Source organism: Lithobates pipiens, unplaced genomic scaffold, assembly GCF_037356315.1.
Source record: "Lithobates pipiens isolate NorthernLeopardFrog02 unplaced genomic scaffold, aLitPip1_a1.2 Scaffold_28, whole genome shotgun sequence".
In the NCBI taxonomy this organism is placed as follows: domain Eukaryota; kingdom Metazoa; phylum Chordata; class Amphibia; order Anura; family Ranidae; genus Lithobates; species Lithobates pipiens.
The window spans coordinates 224,946,187-224,971,630 of NW_027507789.1; the positions used below are offsets into that span (position 1 = coordinate 224,946,187).

The 25,444-nt window shown below is 47.6% G+C and overlaps 1 protein-coding gene across 1 annotated transcript in view; it reads right to left on the reverse strand.

Annotated features, from left to right (window-relative positions):
* Positions 1–25,444, reverse strand: part of SULF2 (sulfatase 2) — a gene marked incomplete in the record, with an annotated part of 294,975 nt that overhangs the window by 29,377 nt on the left and 240,154 nt on the right. The window contains 2 exon segments of the mRNA XM_077460607.1: positions 8,308–8,458; positions 24,753–24,922. Of these exon segments, the coding sequence (XP_077316733.1) occupies positions 8,308–8,458; positions 24,753–24,922 (321 nt within the window).

Sequence of the window (25,444 nt, forward strand, 5' to 3'; positions counted from 1 at the left end):
AAGAATTTTATTTATTATTACTACTACTATTATACTGGATTTATATAGTATTATACAGGATTTATTATACAGGGTTTATATGGTATTACTTACAAATTACAAACTTTAAAAAAATAAGTAATCTTTTTTTAAATTTTTTATTTATTTTTTTAGATTCATATTTACCTAGGGGGATGCAGCAACAGTCCGATGCTGCATCTGTCCCCTGGCCCCTCTGTACTAAAAACCAAGCGATCCAACATCGTCAATCGCTCGTTTTTTTCACAGCTCTGTGAGCAGAGAGCTGCAGAGCACTAAGTAGAAGGGGCGGGGAGCGGGCCATCTCAGGATCTCAGCGACTCGCTGAGAGGCTGAGATAGGCATCAGTCCAGGCACCTGGTGGATCCAGACGTCCATTCTCGCGATAACGCGGTGCCTGGACTGACACTGGTGACGTCAGCAAAGATAGCGCACTTCAGTCCGCTCTCTGCAAAAAAAAAAAAAATCGGGTTACAGGAGTGCAAAAGGGACTGCAAGCCTGTGACCCAGAGGAGGAGTATAGACAGACGAGCTTCGGCTGGACTTCTCCTTTAAATATTATACAGGATTTATATGGTATTATTGTTAATAATAATACTAATAATACTACTACTATATAAAACCTGTATAATACTACGATATAAAGCTATAAAGCCTGTATTCTAAAAATAATAATAATATTTTAATTCGGTATAATAATATATAAATCCTGAATAATAATATTATTATTACACCGGCTCATATAGGAAGCTTCAGGAGAGGTATACAGGGTCATAGCCGATGGTAGAGGGGTAAACTACCTCATGGTCAGGGACCTCTTTTTGGGTGGGGTGATGATCCTTTATGAGCGATAAAGCAGTATATAAAATAAAACTGTTGTATATATCTAAACAATGTAAACCTTCCTTCTATAAGACAAGGCAATGGAAATAATATTAACTATCTTGTTCTGTTCTATCTGTGCATGGCTGAGGAAGAGCAACATTGTAACTTTGTAGAGAGTCACAAGGTGAGAGGCTGCAACAGTGTTAATATTGTAGGGAGTCACAAGGTGAGAGGCTGCAACATTGTAACTTTGTAGGGAGTCACAAGGTGAGAGGCTGCAACATTGTAACTTTGTAGGGAGTCACAAGGGGAGAGGCTGCAACATTGTAACTTTGTAGGGAGTCACAAGGGGAGAGGCTGCAACATTGTAACTTTGTAGGGAGTCACAAGGTGAGAGGCTGCAACATTGTAACTTTGTAGGGAGTCACAAGGTGAGAGGCTGCAGCAGGGGCTGATCTTGTAAGACATTTTTTAATGCAACCAAAAACTGCACAGGCACCAGAATTTACATGATTATGTCATCTCTGAACAGGCATTTAGGTCCCATAAGTAGATGGTGACCCCGGACGATGCCTGAACAAAGTTGGTGCCCTCCTTTAGAACTGGAAAGCAGATAAAGGGATTGTAAGGGGGAGTCCTGTGATCTCTGAGAGGGAATACCTGGAGGAGTCACCATGAATCTCTATCTGGTGACAGGTCCCCTTCATATCAGTGCATTTTATGGGCCGAACCAATATTGGGGACATCAGAGGAAGATGAGGTGCTCCATCCCTCGAGCGGTACAATGAAATCTTCTGTCTGTGGAACCCGGCCAGGCACCCCGGACACGTGAGGCTCAGAGGACGGAATCATCCGAGTACATCAATATTCGCGGCGCGTTCCTCGGCGGGGGTGAGCAGACACGATCGGCCGCACTTTTATTAACTCAGTAAATAAAAACAATAAATTGTCTATTGTGCAGATTAATAAAACATTAGCGAGAAGGAAAGGCCGCGTGCGTCTGCTCATAATTTTAACAAAACACGTTTTAACGCTCCCGGCTTTGTGGGGAGAAAACGTAAACTAAAATCATAAAGACGGAGGAGAACTCAGAAATTATTAATGGGGTCGGTGGAGAGGAACGACGGCGAGAGGCAACGGCAAAAAAAAACGATCAGCAAACGCCGCAATCCTTAACTACAAGCTGCAGCTTCAGTGAAGGGTTAGAGTCCGTCAGGCTTTTATTTCTGTGTTTATCTCGGCACGAGGAATATATAAACGTTCTGTGTGCATCTGAGCAAAATCAAATGTTATTTGGCTCTTTTCTCTCCGAAGTTGAACGTTATTCATTTATAAAAAAAAAAAGAAAAACAGTTTGGGGAAAATACCTCTATTTGACCACAAGATGGAGCTGCAACCATAGTGAATAAGTATATCTTATGATCCTCAGCTCCATCTAGTGGCCATAATGTGGTATTTTCCCCAAATCAATCTATTCTATGTCTATCAACAAACAAGTAATTAGCATCCATCACCATTACTGGACTTTCTGTGGCCTGCCTAATTCTTTTACCTGTTGGCTTACATTAAAACAAAAGCAAGCAGAAATAAACCGAGCTGACTGGAGAGCTCTAGCTCAGCAAGGGGGTGTGTCAGACCTCTGCAGAGAGACCACTGCTTCCACCCAGGGAGCAAGTGTCTTTCTCTGAAGCTTGCTGGAAGGGAAAAGGCCTTTCTTACTCCACAGAAACCAAGCTGTAAGACTCCGCACCTTTCTTGTTTTCATAAAGCTGGACTGTGCTTCGAGGATTTCAACTGAAAGTCCAATTGGGCTTCACCTAAAGCGAACTGAGGGCATGCTAAAGTGGCCTATTAATTACTATTATCATACGTCATTTTAGCATGCCCTGCATGGCGACTATTGTCTAACCGCACATATCATCTATACTGTGTACTGTGCTCAATAATGCGGGAAAAATATTAGAATCGCAGTGAAGCCGCTGTAATGGGCCAGTTTTAATTCTTGATTTTATTGTGGAATATTTGTGTATCTTTTGCACAATTGTAATAAAGATTTTTTTTATTTTATGCCATTGTAAATTTCCTGACAGTACCAAGAAAATCCTCTCTGCCCCCCCCCCCCCCCCCGTCTCCTTCCCTTTGCCTAAGGGCCTAAAACTTAATATAAAAACATATTATTGGTGGTTGTAGTAGTATTAGTGTTATTTGTATTATTATCCTGATTATAATTATATATGTACAAAGAACACTAATAAAAAATATTATTATTATTAACACTACAGCTACATTATAATATTATTATTGCCAGTAGTATTAGTGTTATTTGTATAATAATAATATACAAACAACACTAACACTACTACCAATATTATTATGAATATTATTAACACTACTGCTACATAATAATAATAATAATTATATTATTGGCAGTATTATGAGTGTTATTTTATTATTATTAATAATAATAATAATAATAATAATAATGATAGAATTTGTTAGTAGTGCTATTTGTATATTATTATTATTATTATTATTATTATTATTAATAATAATAATAATAATAATAAAATAACACTCATAATACTGCCAATAATATAATTATTATGTAACAGTAGTGTTAATGATAGAATTTGTTAGTAGTGCTATTTGTATATTAACACTACTGTTACATAATAATTATATTATTGCCAGTAGTATTAGTGTTATTTATATAATAATAATAATAATAATATACACATAACACTACTATCAATATTCTTAACAACACTACTGTTACAATATAATAATAATATTGGCAGTAGCATTAGTGTTATTTGTATAATATTAATATGCTAACACTACTACCAATATTATTATGAATATTATTAACACTACTGCTACATAATAATAATAATAATAATAATAGTATTAGTGTTAGTTATATAAAAATAATAAAATAACACTACTACCATTATTATTATTATTATTAACACTTCCGTTACATTATAATAATAATATTGGCAGTAGTATTAGTGTTATTTGTATAATCCTGATTATACTTATATATGTGCAAAGAACACTAATACTAATATTATTATTATTATTATTAAAACTACAGCTACATTATATAATAATATTATTGGCAGTCGTATTAGTGTTATTTGTACAATAATAATATACAAACACTACTACCAATATTATTATGAATATCAACACTACTGCTACATTATAATAATAATTATATTATTGACAGTTGTATTAGTGTTATTTTAATAATAATAATAATAATAATAATATACATATAAAACTACTACCAATATTATCATTAACACCACTGTTACATAATAATTATATTATTGACAGTAGTATTAGATTTATATAATAATAATATACACATAACACTACTAGCAATATTATTATTATTTTTTTTTTAAATCAAAAAGGTGTTTATTGAAGTAACAATTTCCAGTGCACAGTTACATCCGCTTGATACACAATTGTCAATGTATAGACATGCAATACATCAGCCCAGGACTTCCTCCCTTCGCCCCATAATCGCACAAAGTTCCCCAGCAGGTATAACATTTCCGGACTAAGCATCCCCTGTCCGCCCTTTGCCACACATCTTACAGTAATCTGGACAATATTAATTTGTTTGGACTTAGCCCAGGTGTATCCAGCCAATGGGACCACAGGCGTTCAAACCTTCCCGGGCATCCCCTGTGCTGATAGATGTATTTCTCCATGATAAGGGTCCTGCCCATATGGGTTATCCAGGTCGCCACTGCTGGGGGTTCTGCAGATTTCCAGCCCAGCAAAATAAGTTTCCTAGCCTGGAATAGCGCCCTGGAGACCGCCACCCTGATTGGTTCCAAAGACACCACATCCTCCAGTACCCCTAGAATACAACATATGGGATCCAGAGGTATCTGCGTGTGAAACACCAATATTGACAGTGTCCACTACCTCCTTCCAATATCTGTGGAGCTTCGGGCAGCGCCACATGAGGTGGATAAGATCCCCCTCATGTTGCCTGCACCTACCGCACAGGGGGTCAGCCGTCCCGCCCATCCTACACAGCCTAACCGGTGTGTAGTGCGCTCTTAGTGTGATATAAAGTTGTGAGACTTTTTGCGCCACATTCAGCGAACAGGAGGTGATGGCCTGCATAGCCTCCTCCCACTGCTCACCCGTGAGTGTACCTACATCCTTTTCCCAAAGCGGCAGTGCTTTTCACGGGTGGTCACGCAGGTGCCGCGCTAGCAGCATCTGATAGCATTGTGAGATTATACCCTTCGTGCCGTCCGCAGAGTGCAACGCATGGTACAACGGGGTGGGCGACAATACCCATTCTCCCGAGTCCCCCTGCGCGGCCACCGCGTGCCTTAGCTGCAAGTAGGGAAAGATCATAGCCTCCGTAAGGTTAAATTTACGCTGCATGGCTGCAAAGGAGAGAAGCTTTCCCTCCTGAAATATATGGGACAGCATTTTTACGTTATGGGCACTCCATCTAGGGTCAGGCTGTATTTTAGCGATCTCTACATACGTATGATTACCCCATATCGGACTATATTCCGTGAATCCCTGCACCCCCTGCAACTGTCTACTCTTGTTCCATATTTTTTGTATCATGGACAGCGTAGGGGTTAGTTTATTGGAGCCCTTAAACATCTGGGCCTCCAGTCCCATAGGGATGGTCTCTGCCCCTGACGCATGAAGCAACAGCCTTGCTGAGGAGCCCGCCGGTTCATGCGACATGGAGCCCACCAAATGTTGCAACTGGGCCGCAACATAGTACAGCCAAGGGTTGGGTACCGCCAACCCTCCGCTGTCCTTGGAGCGCTGCAGCTGTTCCAACTTCATCCTAGGGGGCTTCGTGTTCCACAACAACTTCCGAAAAAGCGTATTCACTACTCTGAAAATTTTTAAATGTATTACAACCGGTGAGTTGTGGAGGAAATAGAGCAATTGGGGCAGTAAAATCATTTCTATAAGATTGGCCTTCCCGGCCAGGGACATCCTAAGGGTGTTCCATGTATTTATCCTGTCCCGGGAATCTCGACAGCAGTGGGCATATGTCCACTGAGCAGTAGTCCCCTACTTTGGACGTTATTTGTACCCCCAAGTATTTAAAACTAGTCACTACTGGCACTGGGCAGGACTCTGGAACCGCCACCTCTCCTCCATCTAACATCAACATGGCCGACTTAGACCAGTTAATGGTCAAGCCGGAGAACCTTCCAAACTTTTCTATTATGGTCATCACCTGCGGCAGGGACTGGCTGGGGTCGTCCAGGAAAAGCAGCATATCATCCGCATAGAGCATGATCTTCTCGTGAACAGCCCCATACTGAAATCCCCGTATTCCTACACTGTCTCTTATAAGGGCGGCAAGAGGTTCTATCGCGAATGCGAAAAGCAAGGGGGACAGCGGGCACCCTTGCCGCGTCCCCCTGGCCAATGCAAAATCGGCAGACATCTTGTCCGTCATCCTAATATTGGCCTTCGGGGAGGCGTACAGTAGTTTAACCCAGGCAATAAAGCGCTGTCCGAAGCCAAACTTACCTAACACCGCCCACAGGTACCTCCAGCCTATACTGTCAAACGCCTTGTTGGCGTCAAGGGACAGAAGGGCCCTACTCTCCCCATTATCTGCCTGCAGCTGCATGTTTAGAAATAATCTCCTAAGGTTGGTTGCCGTGGACTTATGTGGCATAAAGCCAGCCTGATCTTGGTGAATAATAGTGGACACTATCCCGTTTACCAACATTATTATTAACACTACTGTTACATTATAACAATAATAATATTGGCAGTAGTTTAAGGGCCGGTTCACACAGCGAGCCGCGGCGAGGCGTCTCCGACTTACCTCGCCGCGACTTGCGGGGAGCTCAGCGGCGACTTGCAGAGGACTTCTGCATAGAAGTCAATGCAAGTCGCCCCCGAAGTCGCCCCGAAGTAGTACAGAAACCTTTTTTCTGAGTCGGAGCGACTCGAGTCGCTCCTCTCAGAACGGTTCCATAGTACTGAATGGGGGCGACTTGCGGGAGCGAGGCGAGGCGAGCCGTGTCGCCTCGCCTCGCGTCGCAGTGTGAACCGGCCCTTAGTGTTTGTATATTATTATACAAATAACACTACTACCAATATTATGAATATTATTTAGACTACTGCTACATAATAATATTATTGACAGTAGTATTTATATAATAATAATCAAATAACACTACCAATATTATTATTAACACTACTGTTACATTATAATAATAATATTGTCAGTAGTATTAGTGTTATTTGTATAATGATATACAAATAACACTAATACCACTGCCACTAATATTATTCAAATAACACCAATACTAGCACCATTATTATTATACAAATTACACTAATATAAACGTGATATTATTCTGATTGGTGGTTGTAGTAGTATTAGTGTTATTTGTATTATTGTCCTTGTATTTATATATGTACAAAGAACAATATTACTATTAACACTACTGCTATATTATATTAATAATATTGGCAGTAGTATCAGTGTTCTTTGTAATATAATATATATATATATATATATATATATATATATATATATATATATATAAAATATAATATAATAATATATATATAAAAAAAGAATACAAATACCACCACCAATAATAATAATATAATAATAATAATAATAATAATAATATAATAATAATATAATAATAAAATAATAATAAGTTTATATTGGTGTTATTTGTAGAGTAATAATAATAATAACAATGGCAGTAGTATTATTTGTATTATTGTTATTACTACTACAAATAACATAATAATACTACAACTAATATCGATAAAAAACAGAACTAAAGATAAGCAAACACACCAATACTACTACTAACAATAATAATAAAAAGAACACGAGTAATAATAATTATAACAACACGGCTTTTACTACTAATTCATTGCTACATTCCAAAATGACGTTATTATCGATTTCAGAAAATGAATCCTATGTAAAAGGAAATTGGATCGGGGGCCTGGAAAGCAGTGGTCGTTTTGTCTACTGAAACATTTTAGTCGACTAAATTAATACTATTTTAGTCGACTAAAACACAACTAAATCTAAAACGCCATTTTAGTCAAAAGAGTAAGACTAAAACTAAATTTGACTTCAAAATGAACACGGGTAGGTCATGCTCACACCTCCATGCCATACATAAGAACAGATTCGATTTCTCCCTCCAGCAGTATACAAGGAGTTTGGAAATTGTAGAGAAATTTTTACAAATTCATTACAATTATTTCTAGTTTTAGTCAACCAAATACGGCTAAAACTAGAAACAATCGCAGAAGACTAAAATGGGACTAAAACTAAAATGGCATTTTAGTCCTAAGACTAAAACTAAATGGAAATTTTTTGCCCCAATGAACTCTGCTGACGAGTCTTCTTTCTATGGGACACTATGGCGTTTTCTCCCCTCCCCCACCCCCCCTGAGCCCTACCTGCTCCATGGAGTCCTCCACGGACATCAGGGTCTGCAGGCGCCTCCTCTGCAGCAAGTTGGTGAACTGCATGTGGATGGGCATCATGGCGCCGGTGTACCTCATGATCCAGTGCTTGTCGGGGTTCGGGGCGTAGTTGTAGCTCGGCGTTCTGCAAGAAAATTTTTAGGTTATTTTTGGGTTGAACCCGACGGGGTCGGTGTCTTCACCCCCACCAACAGAAATGTCATCGTGTTTTTAGGCGGGGTGGAGTGCCGCCGTGACATGAAAACTTAAAGCTGAACTAAACATGTTTTTATAAATTCTTTGCAGTACAGCAGAGCTCAGACTGGAAGTGGAAGAAACAGCACAAGGAGCCAATCAGCTGTCCCGCAGTGCTTATGTACTAACAAGGAGCGTGCTGATAGGAGATGGCAGAGCTAAAGAAAGATGAATTCATCAGTCTGCTGCTGTTCCTTTCACTGGCCAATCACCGCCTGCAGGAAGGACAATGCCTGTACTTAGAGGCAATCAGGTGCTGTGTGACAGAGCTGTGCACATCTCAGGACTGGATGGACAGACATACAAATCCCATGGCAGCCTACAGACAGGAGCCCAGGTAAGGTGCTGGGGTCATTGTGACCTTCAATGTGCCCCCTCCCCCCCCCCCCATCATCCTGAACGCATTTCACACGCACAGCGCAGTGACATTTGAAATCAGCAATAAACATTTTGATTTCTGGATGAAATGATGTCACAGACCTCTTCAGCTCCATCAGAGGCCATCCTGCCGGCACAATGTGTTCCTATGGCGGGATGTTTCCCGCAGGCAAGCTCAAAACGCGTGAAGCGAGAGATTTCAATGAGCGCACCTCTCCGAGAAATCATTTCACATTTACAACATCTATTCTGCCCCAGGCAACGGCGGCGCCATCAGAAGACATGACTCCGGGATGGTGATACCATGTCACCGCGCTCCCTTGTCACCGACGCATTCCTGACTTCCAATCAGAACATTCCCAACATCAAACCGAGTCAGAAAACGAAAACCAACAATCACCTTCAAATCACTGCGCCGATGGAAGAAGGCTGCCCAGGAAATGCCACAGCTAGACAAAGGGTCCCCCCATCAGAGTACCTCCTTACATCAGGTGTCCCCATCAGAGTGCCTCTTTACATCACGTGTCCCCATCAGAGTGCCCCTTTACATCAGGTGTCCCCATCAGAGTGCCTCTTTACATCACGTGTCCCCATCAGAGTGCCCCTTTACATCAGGTGTCCCCATCAGAGTGCCCCTTTACATCAGGTGTCCCCATCAGAGTGCCCCCTTACATCAGGTGTCCCCATCAGAGTGCCCCTTTACATCAGGTGTCCCCAGAGTGCCCCTTTACATCAGGTGTCCTATCAGAGTGCCCCCTTACATCAGGTGTCCCCAGAGTGCCCCCTTACATCAGGTGTCCCCATCAGAGTGCCCCCTTCCCCCTTACATCAGGTGTCCCCTTAGATCAGGTGTCCCCATCAGAGTGCCCCCTTACATCAGGTGTCCCATCAGAGTGCCCTTTTACATCAGGTGTCCCCATCAGAGTGCCCCCTTACATCAGGTGTCCCCATCAGAGTGCCCCTTTACATCAGGTGTCCCCATCAGAGTGCCCCCTTCCCCCTTACATCAGGTGTCCCCTTAGATCAGGTGTCCCCATCAGAGTGGCCTTTTACATCAGGTGTCCCCATCAGAGTGCCCCTTTACATCAGGTGTCCCCATCAGAGTGCCCCTTTACATCAGGTGTCCCCATCAGAGTGCCCCTTTACATCAGGTGTCCCCATCAGAGTGCCCCTTTACATCAGGTGTCCCCATCAGAGTGCCCCTTTACATCAGGTGTCCCCATCAGAGTGCCCCTTTACATCAGGTGTCCTATCAGAGTGCCCCTTACATCAGTGTCCCCTCTTACATCAGGTGTCCCCATCAGAGTGCCCCCTAACATCAGGTGTCCCCATCAGAGTGCCCCCTTACATTAGGTGTCCCCATCAGAGTGCCCCTTTACATCAGGTGTCCCCATCAGAGTGCCCCCTTCCCCCTTACATCAGGTGTCCCCTTAGATCAGGTGTCCCCATCAGAGTGCCCCCTTACATCAGGTGTCCCCATCAGAGTGGCCTTTTACATCAGGTGTCCCCATCAGAGTGCCCCTTTACATCAGGTGTCCCCATCAGAGTGCCCCTTTACATCAGGTGTCCCCATCAGAGTGCCCCTTTACATCAGGTGTCCCCATCAGAGTGCCCCTTTACATCAGGTGTCCCCATCAGAGTGCCCCTTTACATCAGGTGTCCCCATCAGAGTGCCCCTTTACATCAGGTGTCCCCATCAGAGTGCCCCTTTACATCAGGTGTCCCCATCAGAGTGCCCCTTTACATCAGGTGTCCCCATCAAAGTGCCCCTTTACATCAGGTGTCCCCAGAGTGCCCCTTTACATCAGGTGTCCTATCAGAGTGCCCCTTACATCAGTGTCCCCTCTTACATCAGGTGTCCCCATCAGAGTGCCCCCTTACATCAGGTCTCCCCATCAGAGTGCCCCCTTACATCAGGTGTCCCCATTAGAGTGCCCCCTTACATCAGGTGTCCCCATCAGAGTGCCCCCTTACATCAGGTGTCCCCATTAGAGTGCCCCCTTACATCAGGTGACCCCATCAGAGTGCCCCCTTACATCAGGTGTCCCCATCAGAGTGCCCCCTTTCCCCTTACATCAGGTGTCCCCTTAGATCAGGTGTCCCCATCAGAGTGCCCCCTTACATCAGGTGTCCCATCAGAGTGCCCCCTTCCCCCTTAGATCAGGTGTCCCCATCAGAGTGCCCCTTTACATCAGGTGTCCCCATCAAAGTGCCCCCTTACATCAGGTGTCCCATCAAAGTGCCCCCTTCCCCCTTAGATCAGGTGTCCCCATCAGAGTGCCCCTTTACATCAGGTGTCCCCATCAGAGTGCCCCCTTCCCCCTTACATCAGGTGTCCCCTTAGATCAGGTGTCCCCATCAGAGTGCCCCCTTACATCAGGTGTCCCCATCAGAGTGCCCCTTTACATCAGGTGTCCCCATCAGAGTGCCCCTTTACATCAGGTGTCCCCATCAGAGTGCCCCTTTACATCAGGTGTCCCCATCAGAGTGCCCCCTTACATCAGGTGTCCCATCAGAGTGCCCCCTTCCCCCTTAGATCAGGTGTCCCCATCAGAGTGCCCCCTTACATCAGGTGTCCCCATCAGAGTGCCCCCTTACATCAGGCTCCTCCTCTTATCAGGGTCCTCCTCCGACTTGAAAACCTGTTAGAGTCTACAAAAGACCTGAGACCGGGGCGGAGGTTCACCTTCCAGCAGGACGATGACCCGAAACATCCAGCCAGAGCTACAATGGAATGGTTTACATCAAAGCATATTCATGTGGTTCTCTAGACCTCTGAGGGCTTCACAGAACAGCTGAAATTATACTGAGATCACATTACACACAGGTGGACTCTATTTACTAACCAGGTGACTTCTGAAGGAAATTGGCTCCACTAGATTTTAGTTAGGGGTATCAGAATAAAGGGGGCGCCATACAAATGCCCACCCCCTCACTTTTCATATATTCATTTGTAAAAAAAAAAAAAAATGGAAAACCATTTATCATTTCCCTTCCACTTCACAATTATGTGTCACTTTGTGTTGGTCCATCACATAAAATCCCAAGAAAACACATTTAAGTTTTTAGATGCAACATGACAAACTGTGGAAAATTTCAAAGGGTATGAATACTTTTTCAAGGCTCTCTACAGTATATATGCACCATTCCTCCTAACTGGACTTTCGGTTTACGAAGCGCGTTGAGCAGTGATCATGTCTCCATCCAGGAATGTTACTATGAAATACTGGACACCTGAGATATACAGTATGTGGGGGAGGGACAGAAAATCGCTAATAGATATGCATGCACCAATCCTCCTGAGGAAGTGGCCTTTGGGGTACGAAACGCGTTGATTAGTAATGATGTCTCCAATCCGGGACTGTTTGAAATAACAAATGTTACATGTAAGTATAAAAACACCTATGACATATAGATTAGGTGGGGATGGTCGATACGGAGGCCGGAACAGAAGATTCCGCCAATAAGCTACAATTAAATCAGACTTGGCTTCTGTTTTTTTTTAGATTTTTGTAATATTTATTTTGAAATAAAACATTTTTTTAGAACAAATCCTCACCGTATCTTCCCTTCAATCCCCTTCTACCTATAACTCCTCCCAGCACAGTGCTGCTTTCCTTTCCCCTTACTGGAGCAACCAATCAGCTTCCACTGTCCATCTGTTCAGTTAAGCTTTGAAAATGAAAGACTGATGGCGATTGGTTGCTTTTAGTGGGCACAGACAGCGCTGGCGACGGAGCCCCAAATCTGCTTCGCCAACTCACGATGTCACCGTACAGCAAAGCCAAAATCCCTGATGCCGATCGTTTCTGCTTTAATCGGGATGAGAAGCTTCCAACAGATAGAAAATGTAGATGTACGGAAAGCGGCCAGCATGGCGCGGCGTGCTCCGCACACTTCCACACCCACGGCAGGGCGCCGCGCTCGCACACTTCCACACCCACGGCAGGGCGCGGCGCGCTTGCACACTTCCACGCCCACGGCAGGGCGCGGCACGCTCGCACACTTCCACACCCACGGCAGGGCGCCGCGCTCGCACACTTCCACACCCACGGCAGGGCGCGGCGCGCTTGCACACTTCCACGCCCACGGCAGGGCGCGGCACGCTCGCACACTTCCACACCCACGGCAGGGCGCCGCGCTCGCACACTTCCACACCCACGGCAGGGCGCGGCGCGCTCGCACACTTCCACGCCCACGGCAGGGCGCCGCGCTCGCACACTTCCACACCCACGGCAGGGCGCGGCACGCTCGCACACTTCCACACCCACGGCAGGGCGCGGCGCGCTCGCACACTTCCACACCCACGGCAGGGCGTGGCACGCTCGCACACTTCCACACCCACGGCAGGGCGCCGCGCTCGCACACTTCCACACCCACGGCAGGGCGCCGCGCTCGTACACTTCCACACCCACGGCAGGGCGCGGCACGCTCGCACACTTCCACACCCACGGCAGGGCGCCGCGCTCGCACACTTCCACACCCACGGCAGGGCGCGGCACGCTCGCACACTTCCACACCCACGGCAGGGCGCCGCGCTCGCACACTTCCACACCCACGGCAGGGCGCGGCACGCTCGCACACTTCCACACCCACGGCAGGGCGCCGCGCTCGCACACTTCCACACCCATGGCAGGGCGCGGCGCGCTCGCACACTTCCACGCCCACGGCAGGGCGCGGCGCGCTCGCACACTTCCACGCCCACGGCAGGGCGCGGCGCGCTCCGCAGCTTATGTCTTTCCCCAGCCATCCACGTCGGAGGCGCTCAGCGATCTACGAGTTTGAAAGGCGTTCTACGCGGATACATTTCAGCAACGCCATCTGATAAAGTGTACTGACACACTCCGCTAACCGCCTGATCTGTATCAGATGTGGGAACGCGATACGCTCGCTGTGCGCCCGAATGACACGCCCAAGTGGACCCGTCACCGGGAATCAGCTCTCCTTCCATCCCAGGATACGTCAGTCACTGCTTATAGAACGCCAGTGGGATCACATTCCCCTTTATTAACCCCCTTCTGCAGGAGGTTGGACGCAGGAGGGATTGTTTTTGTTTTTTAATCATATATACAGTATGTGATAAAATTTTGTTGTATATGCTGTTATATTGTCCCATAATTAGTATCTGGGGTTCCTTCCTTCTCCCCCCAGTTTTCTTCCTTACCCCTGGATCTATCCGGGATGCGGCTGTGCATTTGCATTTTGGCGTATTATTCATATTAGGAAAACTGCCATCATTTATTCTATTAGCATCATCTTAAAGGGGTTGTAAAGCTTTGTTTTTTTATTTTCTAAATAGGTTCCTTTAAGCTAGTGCTTTGTCTGAATTTCTCACTTCCTGTTTCTCCTCAGTAAACTTCACCCCACCATCCGAGCGGTGTTTAGTCAGCCAGAACAGCTTACTGAGGAGGAACAGGAAGTGAGAAATTCAGATAAAGAAAAAAAAAAAAAAAAAAAAAACATTTAGAAGGAAAAAAATCGAAGGAAAAAGGTAAGCGAGCCAACAATGCACTAGCTTAAAGGAACCCATTTAGAAAATAAAAAATGAACCTTTACAACCCCTTTAAAAATGGGACAAATCGTAGAATTCTATGTATGCTTTCCATAGAGGAGCCTCCGGGGATCACACTGAAGCTGGAAATTCCACGGGCTCCTCCACAGAGACATTAGGAAGAGGCGGTAACCGGCGGCAACTACGGCGCCCCCCATCTGGAGATGTGACCAGCTACACACATGGAATTGCAGCAGGACAGACGATCAGTGGGCCGGTTATGCGCAGTTGGTGCTGAAATGAGACTTGAAAGCTTCACACCAGTGTTGGGGATATAGGAGGTCAAAGGAAAGTCGTCATATTCAGACTTTTTTGTGTCATTTTATTGTTGGACTAAATGTCTGAATACTACTCACAGAAATCAGGACCGTTACAGCAGAATAAGATCTGCCGGCATCCCACTGAAAAGGAGAAGTAATAAAGAGGAAGTGCACAGATCTACCAGGAAACCAGTGAAGGCGGGGGGGGGGGGGGGGTGTATTTATGTCAAGAGAGGGGCGAGACAGAGAGGGGGATGGGAGAGGGGGGAGGAGAGAAGGGAGAGATAGAGGGAGGGGATAGAGAAAGGAGAGAGTGGGGAGAGGAGAGGGGAGAGAGAAAAGGGAAAGAGCAAGCAAGAGGGAGGGATAAAAAGCACAAGAGGGAGGGGGACGGACAGGGCGAGAGGGAGGGGGACGGAAAGGGCGAGAGGGAGGGGGGCGGAAAGGGCGAGAGGGAGGGGGGCGGAAAGGGTGAGAGGGAGGGGGGCGGAAAGGGCGAGAGAGAGGGAGGGAGAGAGAGAGGGAGGGAGGGAGGGAGAGAGAGAGGGAGGGAGGGAGGGAGAGAGGGAGGGAGGGAGAGAGGGAGGGAGGGAGGGAGAGAGGGAGGGAGGGAGGGAGGGAGGGAGAGAGGGAGGGAGGGAGGGAGAGAGGGAGGGAGGGAGAGAGGGAGGGAGAGAGGGAGGGAGGGAGAGAGGGAGGGAGGGAGGGAGGGAGGGAGGGAGGGAGGGAGAGAGGGGGAGGGAGAGAGGGGGAGGGAGAGAGGGGGAGGGAAAGGGCGAGAGGGAGGGAGGGAGGGGGAGGGAAAGGGCGAGAGGGAGGGAGGGGGGGGAAAGGGTGAGAGGGAAGGAGGGGGGGGAAAGGGTGAGAGGGAGGGGGAGGGAGGGCGAGGGAAAGAGAGGGAGAGGGAGGGAGGAAGAAGGAAGGAGAGGGAGGGAGGGGGAGGGAGAAGGAAGGAGGGGGAGGGAGAAGGAAGGAGTGGGAGGGAGAAGGAAGGAGAGGGAGGGAGAAGGAAGGAGAGAGAGGGAGAAGGAAGGAGAGAGAGGGAGGGAGAGGGAAGGCGGGAGGGAGAGGGAGGGAGGGGGAGGGAGGGAAAGGGCGAGAGGGAGGGAGGGAGAGGGAAAGGGCGAGAGGGAGGGAGGGGGAGGGAAAGGGCGAGATGGAGGGAGGGAGGGAGGGAGGGGGAGGTAAAGAGGGAGGGAGGGGGAGGTAAAGAGGGAGGGAGGGGGAGGGAAAGAGGGAGGGAGGGGGAGGGAAAGAGCGAGAGGGAGCAAGAGGGAGGGAAAGAGCAAGAGGGAGCGAGAGGGAGGGAAAGAGAGAGAGAGAGGGAGAGAGGGAGGGAGAGGGAGAGAGGGAGGGAGGGGGAGGGAGGGAGAGGGAGGGAGAGGGAGGGAGAGGGAGGGAGAGGGAGGGAGAGGGAGGGAGGGAGGGAGGGAGAGGGAGGGAGAGGGAGGGAGGGAGGGAGAGGGAGGGAGGGAGGGAGAGGGAGGGAGGGAGGGAGAGAGGGAGGGAGGGAGGGAGGGAGGGAGGGAGAGAGGGAGGGAGGGAGGGAGGGAGGGAGGGAGGGAGGGAGGGAGGGAGGGAGGGAGAGAGGGAGGGAGAGAGGGAGGGAGGGAGAGAGGGAGGGAGGGAGAGAGGGAGAGGGGGAGGGAAAGAGCGAGAGGGAAAGAGCGAGAGGGAAAGAGCGAGAGGGAGGGGAGGGAGGGAAAGAGCGAGAGGGAGGGAAAGAACGAGAGGGAGGGAGGGAGGGAAAGAACGAGAGGGAGGGAGGGAGGGAAAGAACGAGAGGGAGGGAGGGAGGGAAAGAGCGAGAGGGAGGGAGGGAGGGAAAGAGCGAGAGGGAGGGAAAGAGCGAGAGGGTGGGAGGGAGGGAAAGAGCGAGAGGGGGAGAAAGAGAAAGACGGGAGACAGACAAAAGACGGAGAGAGAGAGACGGACGAGAGAGAGAGAGACGGACGAGAGAGAGAGAGCGAGAGACGGACGAGAGAGTGAGAGAGAGCGAGAGACGGACGAGAGAGAGAGCGAGAGACGGACGAGAGAGAGAGAGAGAGAGACGGACGAGAGAGAGAGAGAGAGAGACGGACGAGAGAGAAAGAGCGAGAGACGGACGAGAGAGAGAGAGAGCGAGAGACGGACGAGAGAGAGAGAGCGAGAGACGGACGAGAGAGAGAAAGCGAGAGACGGACGAGAGAGCGAGAGACGGACGAGAGAGCGAGAGGCGGACGAGAGAGCGAGAGACGGACGAGAGCGAGAGACGGACGAGAGCGAGAGACGGACGAGAGCGAGAGACGGACGAGAGCGAGAGACGGACGAGAGAGAGAGAGACGGACGAGAGAGAGAGAGACGGACGAGAGAGAGAGAGACGGACGAGAGAGAGAGAGACGGGCGAGAGAGAGAGAGACGGACGCGAGAGAGAGACACGGACGCGAGAGAGAGACACGGACGCGAGAGAGAGACACGGACGCGAGAGAGAGACACGGACGAGAGAGAGAGACACGGACGAGAGAGAGAGACACGGACGAGAGAGAGAGACACGGACGAGAGAGAGAGACACGGACAAGAGAGAGACACGGACAAGAGAGAGACACACGGACAAGAGAGAGACACACGGACAAGAGAGACGGACTAGAGAGAGAGAGAGACACGGACGAGAGAGAGAGAGAGACACGAATGAGAGAGAGAGAGACACGGATGAGAGAGAGAGACACACAGACGAGAGAGACACGGACGAGAGAGAGAGGGACACGGACGAGAGAGAGAGGGACACGGACGAGAGAGAGAGGGACACGGACGAGAGAGAGAGGGACACGGACGAGAGAGAGAGGGACACGGACGAGAGAGAGAGGGACACGGACGAGAGAGAGAGGGACACGGGCGAGAGAGAGGGACACGGGCGAGAGAGAGGGACACGGGCGAGAGAGAGGGACACGGGCGAAAGAGAGGGACACGGACGAGAGAGAGGGACACGGACGAGAGAGAGGGATACGGACGAGAGAGAGGGACACGGACGAGAGAGAGACACATCATTCACACGGACGAGAGAGAGACACACGGACGAGAGAGAGAGAGAGACACACGGACGAGAGAGAGAGAGAGACACACGGACGAGAGAGAGACACACGGACGAGAGAGAGAGACACGGACGAGAGAGAGAGACACGGACGAGAGAGAGACACACGGACGAGAGAGAGAGACACGGACGAGAGAGAGAGACACACGGACGAGAGAGAGACACACGGACGAGAGAGAGAGACACACGGACGAGAGAGAGAGAGACACACGGACGAGAGAGAGAGAGACACACGGACGAGAGAGAGAGAGAGAGACACGGACGAGAGAGAGAGAGACACGGACGAGAGAGAGAGAGACACGGACGAGAGAGAGAGAGACACGGACGAGAGAGAGAGAGACACGGACGAGAGAGAGAGAGACACGGACGAGAGAGAGAGACACGGACGAGAGAGAGAGACACGGACGAGAGAGAGAGACACAGACGAGAGAGAGAGACACAGACGAGAGAGAGAGACACAGACGAGAGAGAGAGAGAGACACACAGACGAGAGAGAGAGAGAGACACAGACGAGAGAGAGAGACAGACACGGACGAGAGAGAGAGACAGACACGGACGAGAGAGAGAAAGACACGGACAAGATAAAGGTGGTCGAGAGAGAGAGAGAGAGAGAGAAAGGCGGTCGAGAGAGAGAGACGGACGAGAGAAATAGAGACGGACGAGAGAAATAGAGACGGACGAGAGAAATAGAGACGGACGAGAGAAATAGAGACGGACGAGAGAAATAGAGACGGACGAGAGAAATAGAGACGGACGAGAGAAATAGAGACGGACGAGAGAAATAGAGACAGATGAGAGAAAGACGGACGAGAGCGAAAAATGGGCAAGCAAAAGAGAATATTTGGCAATCAGGTTCTGGGATTGATTTGGATCCAGATCTATATAGTGTATGGGTGAGGGGTTTAGTTTTTCCCAGGACTGAGGACCAATTATGACCCCACTATCCTCATACCTGAGACCTCTCTGGGCTCCGCTGTCTTTCTATGACAGAATTTGTACATTTGTTGTATTATCTGGTTCTCCATCCTCACAGATTCACCTTACACAGCAGGCAGCCATCTTGGCAGCCCTCTAAGTGTGGCATGGGCGAGTTCCCAGTCAGTAAAGCGGCTTTGCCCTGAGGCTGCAATACGACAATCATTTACCAGGGAACACCAATGAGATGCAGCATGCCAGTCATCACAGGCACAGATTGGGCTACTGCCACGATGGGCCAGTAACATTATAGGAAACATTTATGAAATCAGGGATTTGTTATCAGTCTCACAAACATCTTTACATGTCACCAGAACATCGGGTGTATGGATGTCATACTCCATCAGGTCTCATTTTTTTGGTGGGTACGAAAGAAGGAGATCTGAGGACCTTTGAGTATCCAGCTTCTGTGCATACCACCGGGCAGTCAGACATTCCCAGCAGTGCCAAGTTTCTGCTGATGTCACCAAAATGAGCACAATCACCTCCATTTTCATTGGTGACACCAAGCTGGCTCGGATGACCAATAGCCAAGCGATGGGTTAAACATATCGAAGAAGTTAACTCTCCAACATTGAGGTCATTAAGAGAGTTCCTACTCAATCCAAGTCACTGAGCAGTCAATCACTCCTAGCACCGCACAACGCTTCATGCATAACACCAGAACTGGCGCAATCGCCTCCATTATTCGTTGGTGTCAATGAGTTGGCTCAGGTGGCCATTAGTGGCTTTTTTCCATGGGGCACTCTGTGGGTTTTATTGCACCAAGGAGCAATTAAAAAAAAAAAAGTTTTTTGCTTAGACATACAGTATCTGACAAAAATGAGTACACCCCTCACATTTGTGTAAATCTTTTCTTCTCTCTTTTCATGTGACAACACTGAAGAAATGACACTTGTCTACAATGTAAAGTAGTGAGTGTACAGCTTGTATAACAGTGTAAATTTCCTGTCCCCTCAAAATAACTCAACACACAGCCATTAATGTCTAAACCGCTGGCAGCAAAAGTCAGTACACCCCTAAGGGAAAATGTCCAATGTCATGTGACTCGTCAGCGTTACAAGGTCTCAGGTGTGAATGGGGAGCAGGTGTGTTAAATTTGGTGTTATCGCTCTCACTCTCTCATACTGGTCACTGGAAGTTCAACATGGCACCTCATGGCACAGAACTCTTTGAGGATCTGAAGAGAAGAATTGTTGCTCTACATAAAGATGGCCTAGGCTATAAGAAGATTGCCAAGACCCTGAAACTAATCTGCAGCACGGTGGCCAAGACCATACAGCGGTATAACAGGACCGGTTCCCCTCAGAAAAGGCCTCGCCATGATCCACCAAAGAAGTTGAGGTCACGTGATCAGCGTCATATCCAGAGGTTGTCTTTGGGAAATAGACGTATGAGTGCTGCCAGCATTGCTGCAGAGGTGGTGGGGGGGGGGTCAGCCTGTCAGTGCTCAGACTATACGCCGCACACTGCATCAAATTGGTCTGCATGGCTGTCATCCCAGAAGGAAGCCTCTTCTAAAGATGATGCACAAGAAAGACCACAAACAGTTTGCTGAAGACAAGCAGACTAAGGAGATGGATTACTGGAACCATGTCCTGTGGTCTGATGAGACCAAGATAAAGGTATTTGGTGTCAGATGGTGTCAGGCGTGTGTGGGGGCAACCAGGTGAGGAGGACAAAGACAAGTGTGTCTTGTCTACAGTCAGGCATGGTGGTGGGAGTGTCATGGTCTGGGGCTGCATGAGTGCTGCCGGCACTGGGGGGCTACAGATCATTGAGGGGACCATGTATGCCAACATGTACTGTGACATACTGAAGCAGAGCATGATCCCCTCCCTTCAGAGACTGGACCGCAGGGCAGTATTCCAACATGATAACCACCCCAAACACACCTCCAACACCACCACTGCCTTGCTAAAGAAGCTGAGGGTAAAGGTGATGGACTGGCCAAGCATGTCTCCAGACCTAAACCCTATTGATCATCTGTGGGACATCCTCAAACGGAAGGTGGAGGAGGGGAAGATCTCCAACATCCACCAGCTCCGTGATGTCATCATGGGGGAGGGGAAGAGGACTCCAGTGCCGACCTGTGAAGCTCTGGTGACCTCCATGCCCAAGAGGGTGAAGGCAGTGCTGGGAAATAATGGCGGCCACACAAAATATTGACACTTTGGACCCAATTTGGACATTTTCACTTGTCACATGAAAAGATAAAAGAAAAGATTTACAAAAATTTGAGGGGTGTACTCACTTTTGTGAGATACTGTGTATATATATATATATATATATATATAATATATTTTTTTTTTTTTTAATCTTATACTTTATTGATTTTTCTTTCTTTACAAATATTATACACAAAAAAGGTACAGAACATATCGACAAGACAAGCAAATAATGGGGGGTATCCCTCCTTATGTTCCCCCCTCCCCCCGCCCCCTGAGGAAAAGAACAAAAAAATATAAAGGGGGGAGGGAAAAGGGGGTGTGGGGGGGGCTCTAGATGCTGTATAGTTATTTTTTGTGCTGGCTCCCCAGAAAAAGGGAGCTAAAAAAACCCACTTGGAGTTGCCAGAACTTGTGTGTCAGTTCCAGTCGAGCCAACAAAACCGACAAAAAAATAAATAAATAAAAAAAATTGAAGAAAAAGATTTAATAAAAAAAAATAAAAAATAAAAGGTACTCAAGACTCAGACGATTTCTGGTTTACAGGCGCGTTAAATGAAATGCGTAGTTAAAGCGGCCGCACCTAACGCATTAACGGCGTCTGAAGTGCGACGACAACCCATAAAATCTACAGGAACCATAAAATATAATTACCGCCACAGCGGGGGGAGGTAAGTAGGAGACATTTCCGCAGCGGCGTTGCGTGCCATGTAAATAACCCGTTCTGCGCGTCCCATAAAACGCGCTACATCCAGTTATCGGCAGCCGGATAATTGTGAGCCGCTCGTTACCTGACGCGCCCGCTGTTTTATGCTGCGATTATCGCAATTTCAGCGGAAAAATAACACATTCTCAGCCCGGTTTTATGGACGGAAATTGATGTGATTTTATGCAGATTGCCGTCTGAGTGATGAGAGAAATAAAAAAAAAATAAAAAAAAAATAGGCGGATAAGTAATCCGTACCGTTAACGGCGGAAAACATCATTTCATACTGGAGAAACGAGCGAATCGGCGATCGCCTACTTAGGAAAGCCACCGGCGGCGAGCGTTACGAGGAGCACTCCCCGTGCCATTAGGCTAAGTGCCTCGTTCATCGCCACATAAAGGTAGATCTGTGTGGGAGGAACTCCGGAGTTCCACAATAAAAAAGGTATAAAAAGAACAAAACTCCCTGGGAGCTCTATAGAGGACATACAACCGATACAAATGAATCGCCTTTTATTTATCTGCTGGGGAATCTATAGCTGGGACATTTCTTCCTATGCGAGAATAAAGTGCACTCTAGATTGTAAGCTCTTGTGGTCGGAGAGCAGTATTTCCTCTTATTATTGCATTCTGTATAGACTTGACACACATCTACACACTGCAACTGAAACATTGTAAAACCTTATTTGTTACTTGTGAATCTTTTATACTGTATGTGATCAGTTACATTGTATACAAGCAGTACGGAAGTCACCATTAAAGGGACAATCCACCGATACCCGGTTTTCAGGCCCCCATTCCCGCCTGACAGCATCGGGATCCTGCCTTCCCGCTTGCGTTTTTCGCACATTAATGCCCCAAAGTAGCTGCGGAACCTTTTTTCGGTCACGGAGCATTGGACATTGCGCTTTTGTGCGTTTTTCGCACATTAATGCGCATCATGCCTAGGGCAGCCCATTCACTACTCGCAACAAACGCCCCAAAGTAGCTGCGGAAGCTTTTTTCGGTCACGGAGCGTTGGACATTGCTTTTTGTGCGTTTTTCGCACATTAAAGAGCATCACACCTAGGTCAGCACGTTCACTACTAGCGACAAACGCCCCAAACTCCGAAACTTGTTTTGGTCACGGAGCATTGGAAATTGCGTTTTTGTGCGTTTTTCACACATTAATGCGCATCACGCCTAGGGCAGCCCATTCACTACTTGCAACAAACGCCCCAAAGTAGCTGCGGAACCTTTTTTTGGTCACGGAGCATTGGAAATTTCGCTTTTGTGCGTTTTTCACACATTAATGCGCATCACGCCTAGGGCAGCCCATTCACTACTAGCGACAAACGCCCCAAACTCCGAAACTTGTTTTGGTCACGGAGCATTGGAAATTGCGTTTTTGTGCGTTTTTCACACATTAATGCGCATCACGCCTAGGGAAGCCCATTCACTACTCGCGACAAACGCCCCAAAGTAGCTGCGGAACCTTTTTTCGGTCACGGAGCATTGGAAATTTCGCTTTTGTGCGTTTTTCACACATTAATGCGCATCACGCCTAGGGCAGCCCATTCACTACTAGCGACAAACGCCCCAAACTCTGAAACTTGTTTTGGTCACGGAGCATTGGAAATTTCGCTTTTGTGCGTTTTTCACACATTAATGCGCATCACGCCTAGGGCAGCCCATTCACTACTAGCGACAAACGCCCCAAACTCTGAAACTTGTTTTGGTCACGGAGCATTGGAAATTTCGCTTTTGTGCGTTTTTCGCACATTAATGCGCATCACGCCTAGGGCAGCCCATTCACTACTCGCAACAAACGCCCCAAAGTAGCTTCGGAACCGTTTTTTCAGTCACGGAGCATTGGACATTGCTTTTTGTGCGTTTTTCGCACATTAATGCCCCAAAGTAGCTCTGGAACCTTTTCGGTCATGGAGCGTTGGACATTGCACTTTTGTGCGTTTTTCGCACATTAATGTGCATCACACCTAGGGCAGCCCATTCGCTACTCACGACAAAAGCCCCAACGTAGCTCCGGAACCTTTTTTCGGTCACGGAGCATTGGACATTGCATTTTTGTGCGTTTTTCACACATTAATGGGCATCAAAATAAAAACCGTAGAGATGCTAAAATACCACCAAAAATAAAGCTCTATTGGTGGGAAAAAAATATATAAATTTTGTTTGGGTACAACGTTGCAGTTAAAAAAAAAACACAGTGCCGTATTGCAAAAAAATGCCCTGGCCATTAAGAGGGCAAATCCTGATAAAAATTGCATTACAAGTAAAAAAAAACAAAAAAACATAATAAAAATGTCATAAATCTATCCCCTGTTTTGAAGACTTTTGCATAAACCAATCAATATCCACTTATTGCAATTTTTTTAACCAAAAATATGTAGAATGCATATTGGCCTAAATGGATGAATTTTTTTGCGGGGGGGATATTTATTATAGCAAAAAAGTAAAAAATATTGAGTTTTTTCAAAATTGTAGCAAATTTTTTTGTTTATAGCGCAAACGTGATCAAATACCACAAAAAAAATAAAATAAAAAAATCTCTATTTGTGGGGAGAAAAAAGGACGTCAATTTTGTTTGTGTACAATGTCACACGACCGCGCAATTGTCAGTTAAAGCGACGCAGTGCCGTATCGCAAAAAATGGCCCGGTTCTTAAAGGGGGCAAATCCTTCCAGTCAATGAAGGGAATTTTAGTGCAAAATTCACCAAAAATTGGCCCCCCCCATTCCTATTCACTAATAGAACCCCCGAGAGATGCGAGAACATTTATCTGCCTGAATTCTCTGGTGTCCACCTAACCCTGAAATGTCAGTATCGGGCGGAGTGACGGAGACGGACGCGTCGGGCGGAGTGACGGAGACGGACGCGTTGGGCGGAGTGACGGAGACGGACGCGTCGGCCGGAGCGACGGAGACGGACGTGTCGGGCGGAGTGACGGAGACGGACGCGTCGGGCGGAGTGACGGAGACGGACGCGTCGGGCGGAGTGACGGAGACGGACGTGTTGGGTGACGTGTCCTTTAACATTCGCCATGCACTCAGGCCGATGCCCTTTGACACGCAGGACTTACATGTGCTGGGAGGAGTTGGAGAACATCTGGGAATACTGGGGGGCGGCGTCTTCGGGGCCGTGGGGGGCCGCGTGGCTCAGCACCATGAGCACCGGCCGGTGAGGATACATCTTCTTTGAGGTGCGGAAGAAGCTCATGCTGTTGTTGGTGATGAGGTCCGTCAGGTAATCCTGTGGGGAGAACAACAGAAGATCATAAGTCTGAAAGCTCTGACTGCTTCCTGAACTCTGCTGACACGTTCACCTCACTACCACGTAGGAGTTCAGAGAGGCCACCTCAGTCTGGCTGCATCTACAACACTCAAAGTACATTCTCAGCAATGTGTCAGTGTACCTCTTCCAGGTGTTTATTATTTCTCACACAGAGAACAGAACTCCCCTTCATAATGCCTTTATCTACTCTTCTCAGAAGGATGGAGCCATCTTTGTTCAGGAATCATCTGGGTACCCCAGAGGTGGGGAACCTGGGGCCCTCCAGCTGCTGTAGAACTACATTTCCCATGAGGCATTGCAAGGCTGACAGCAGGACTGGCGCAAGGATCTTTGACACCCTAGACCAGTGATGGCGAACCTCGGCACCCCAGATGTTTTGGAACTACATTTCCCATGATGCTCATGCATTCTGCCGTGTAGCGGAGCATCATGTGAAATGTAGTTCCAAAACATCTGGGGTGCCAAGGTTCGCCATCACTG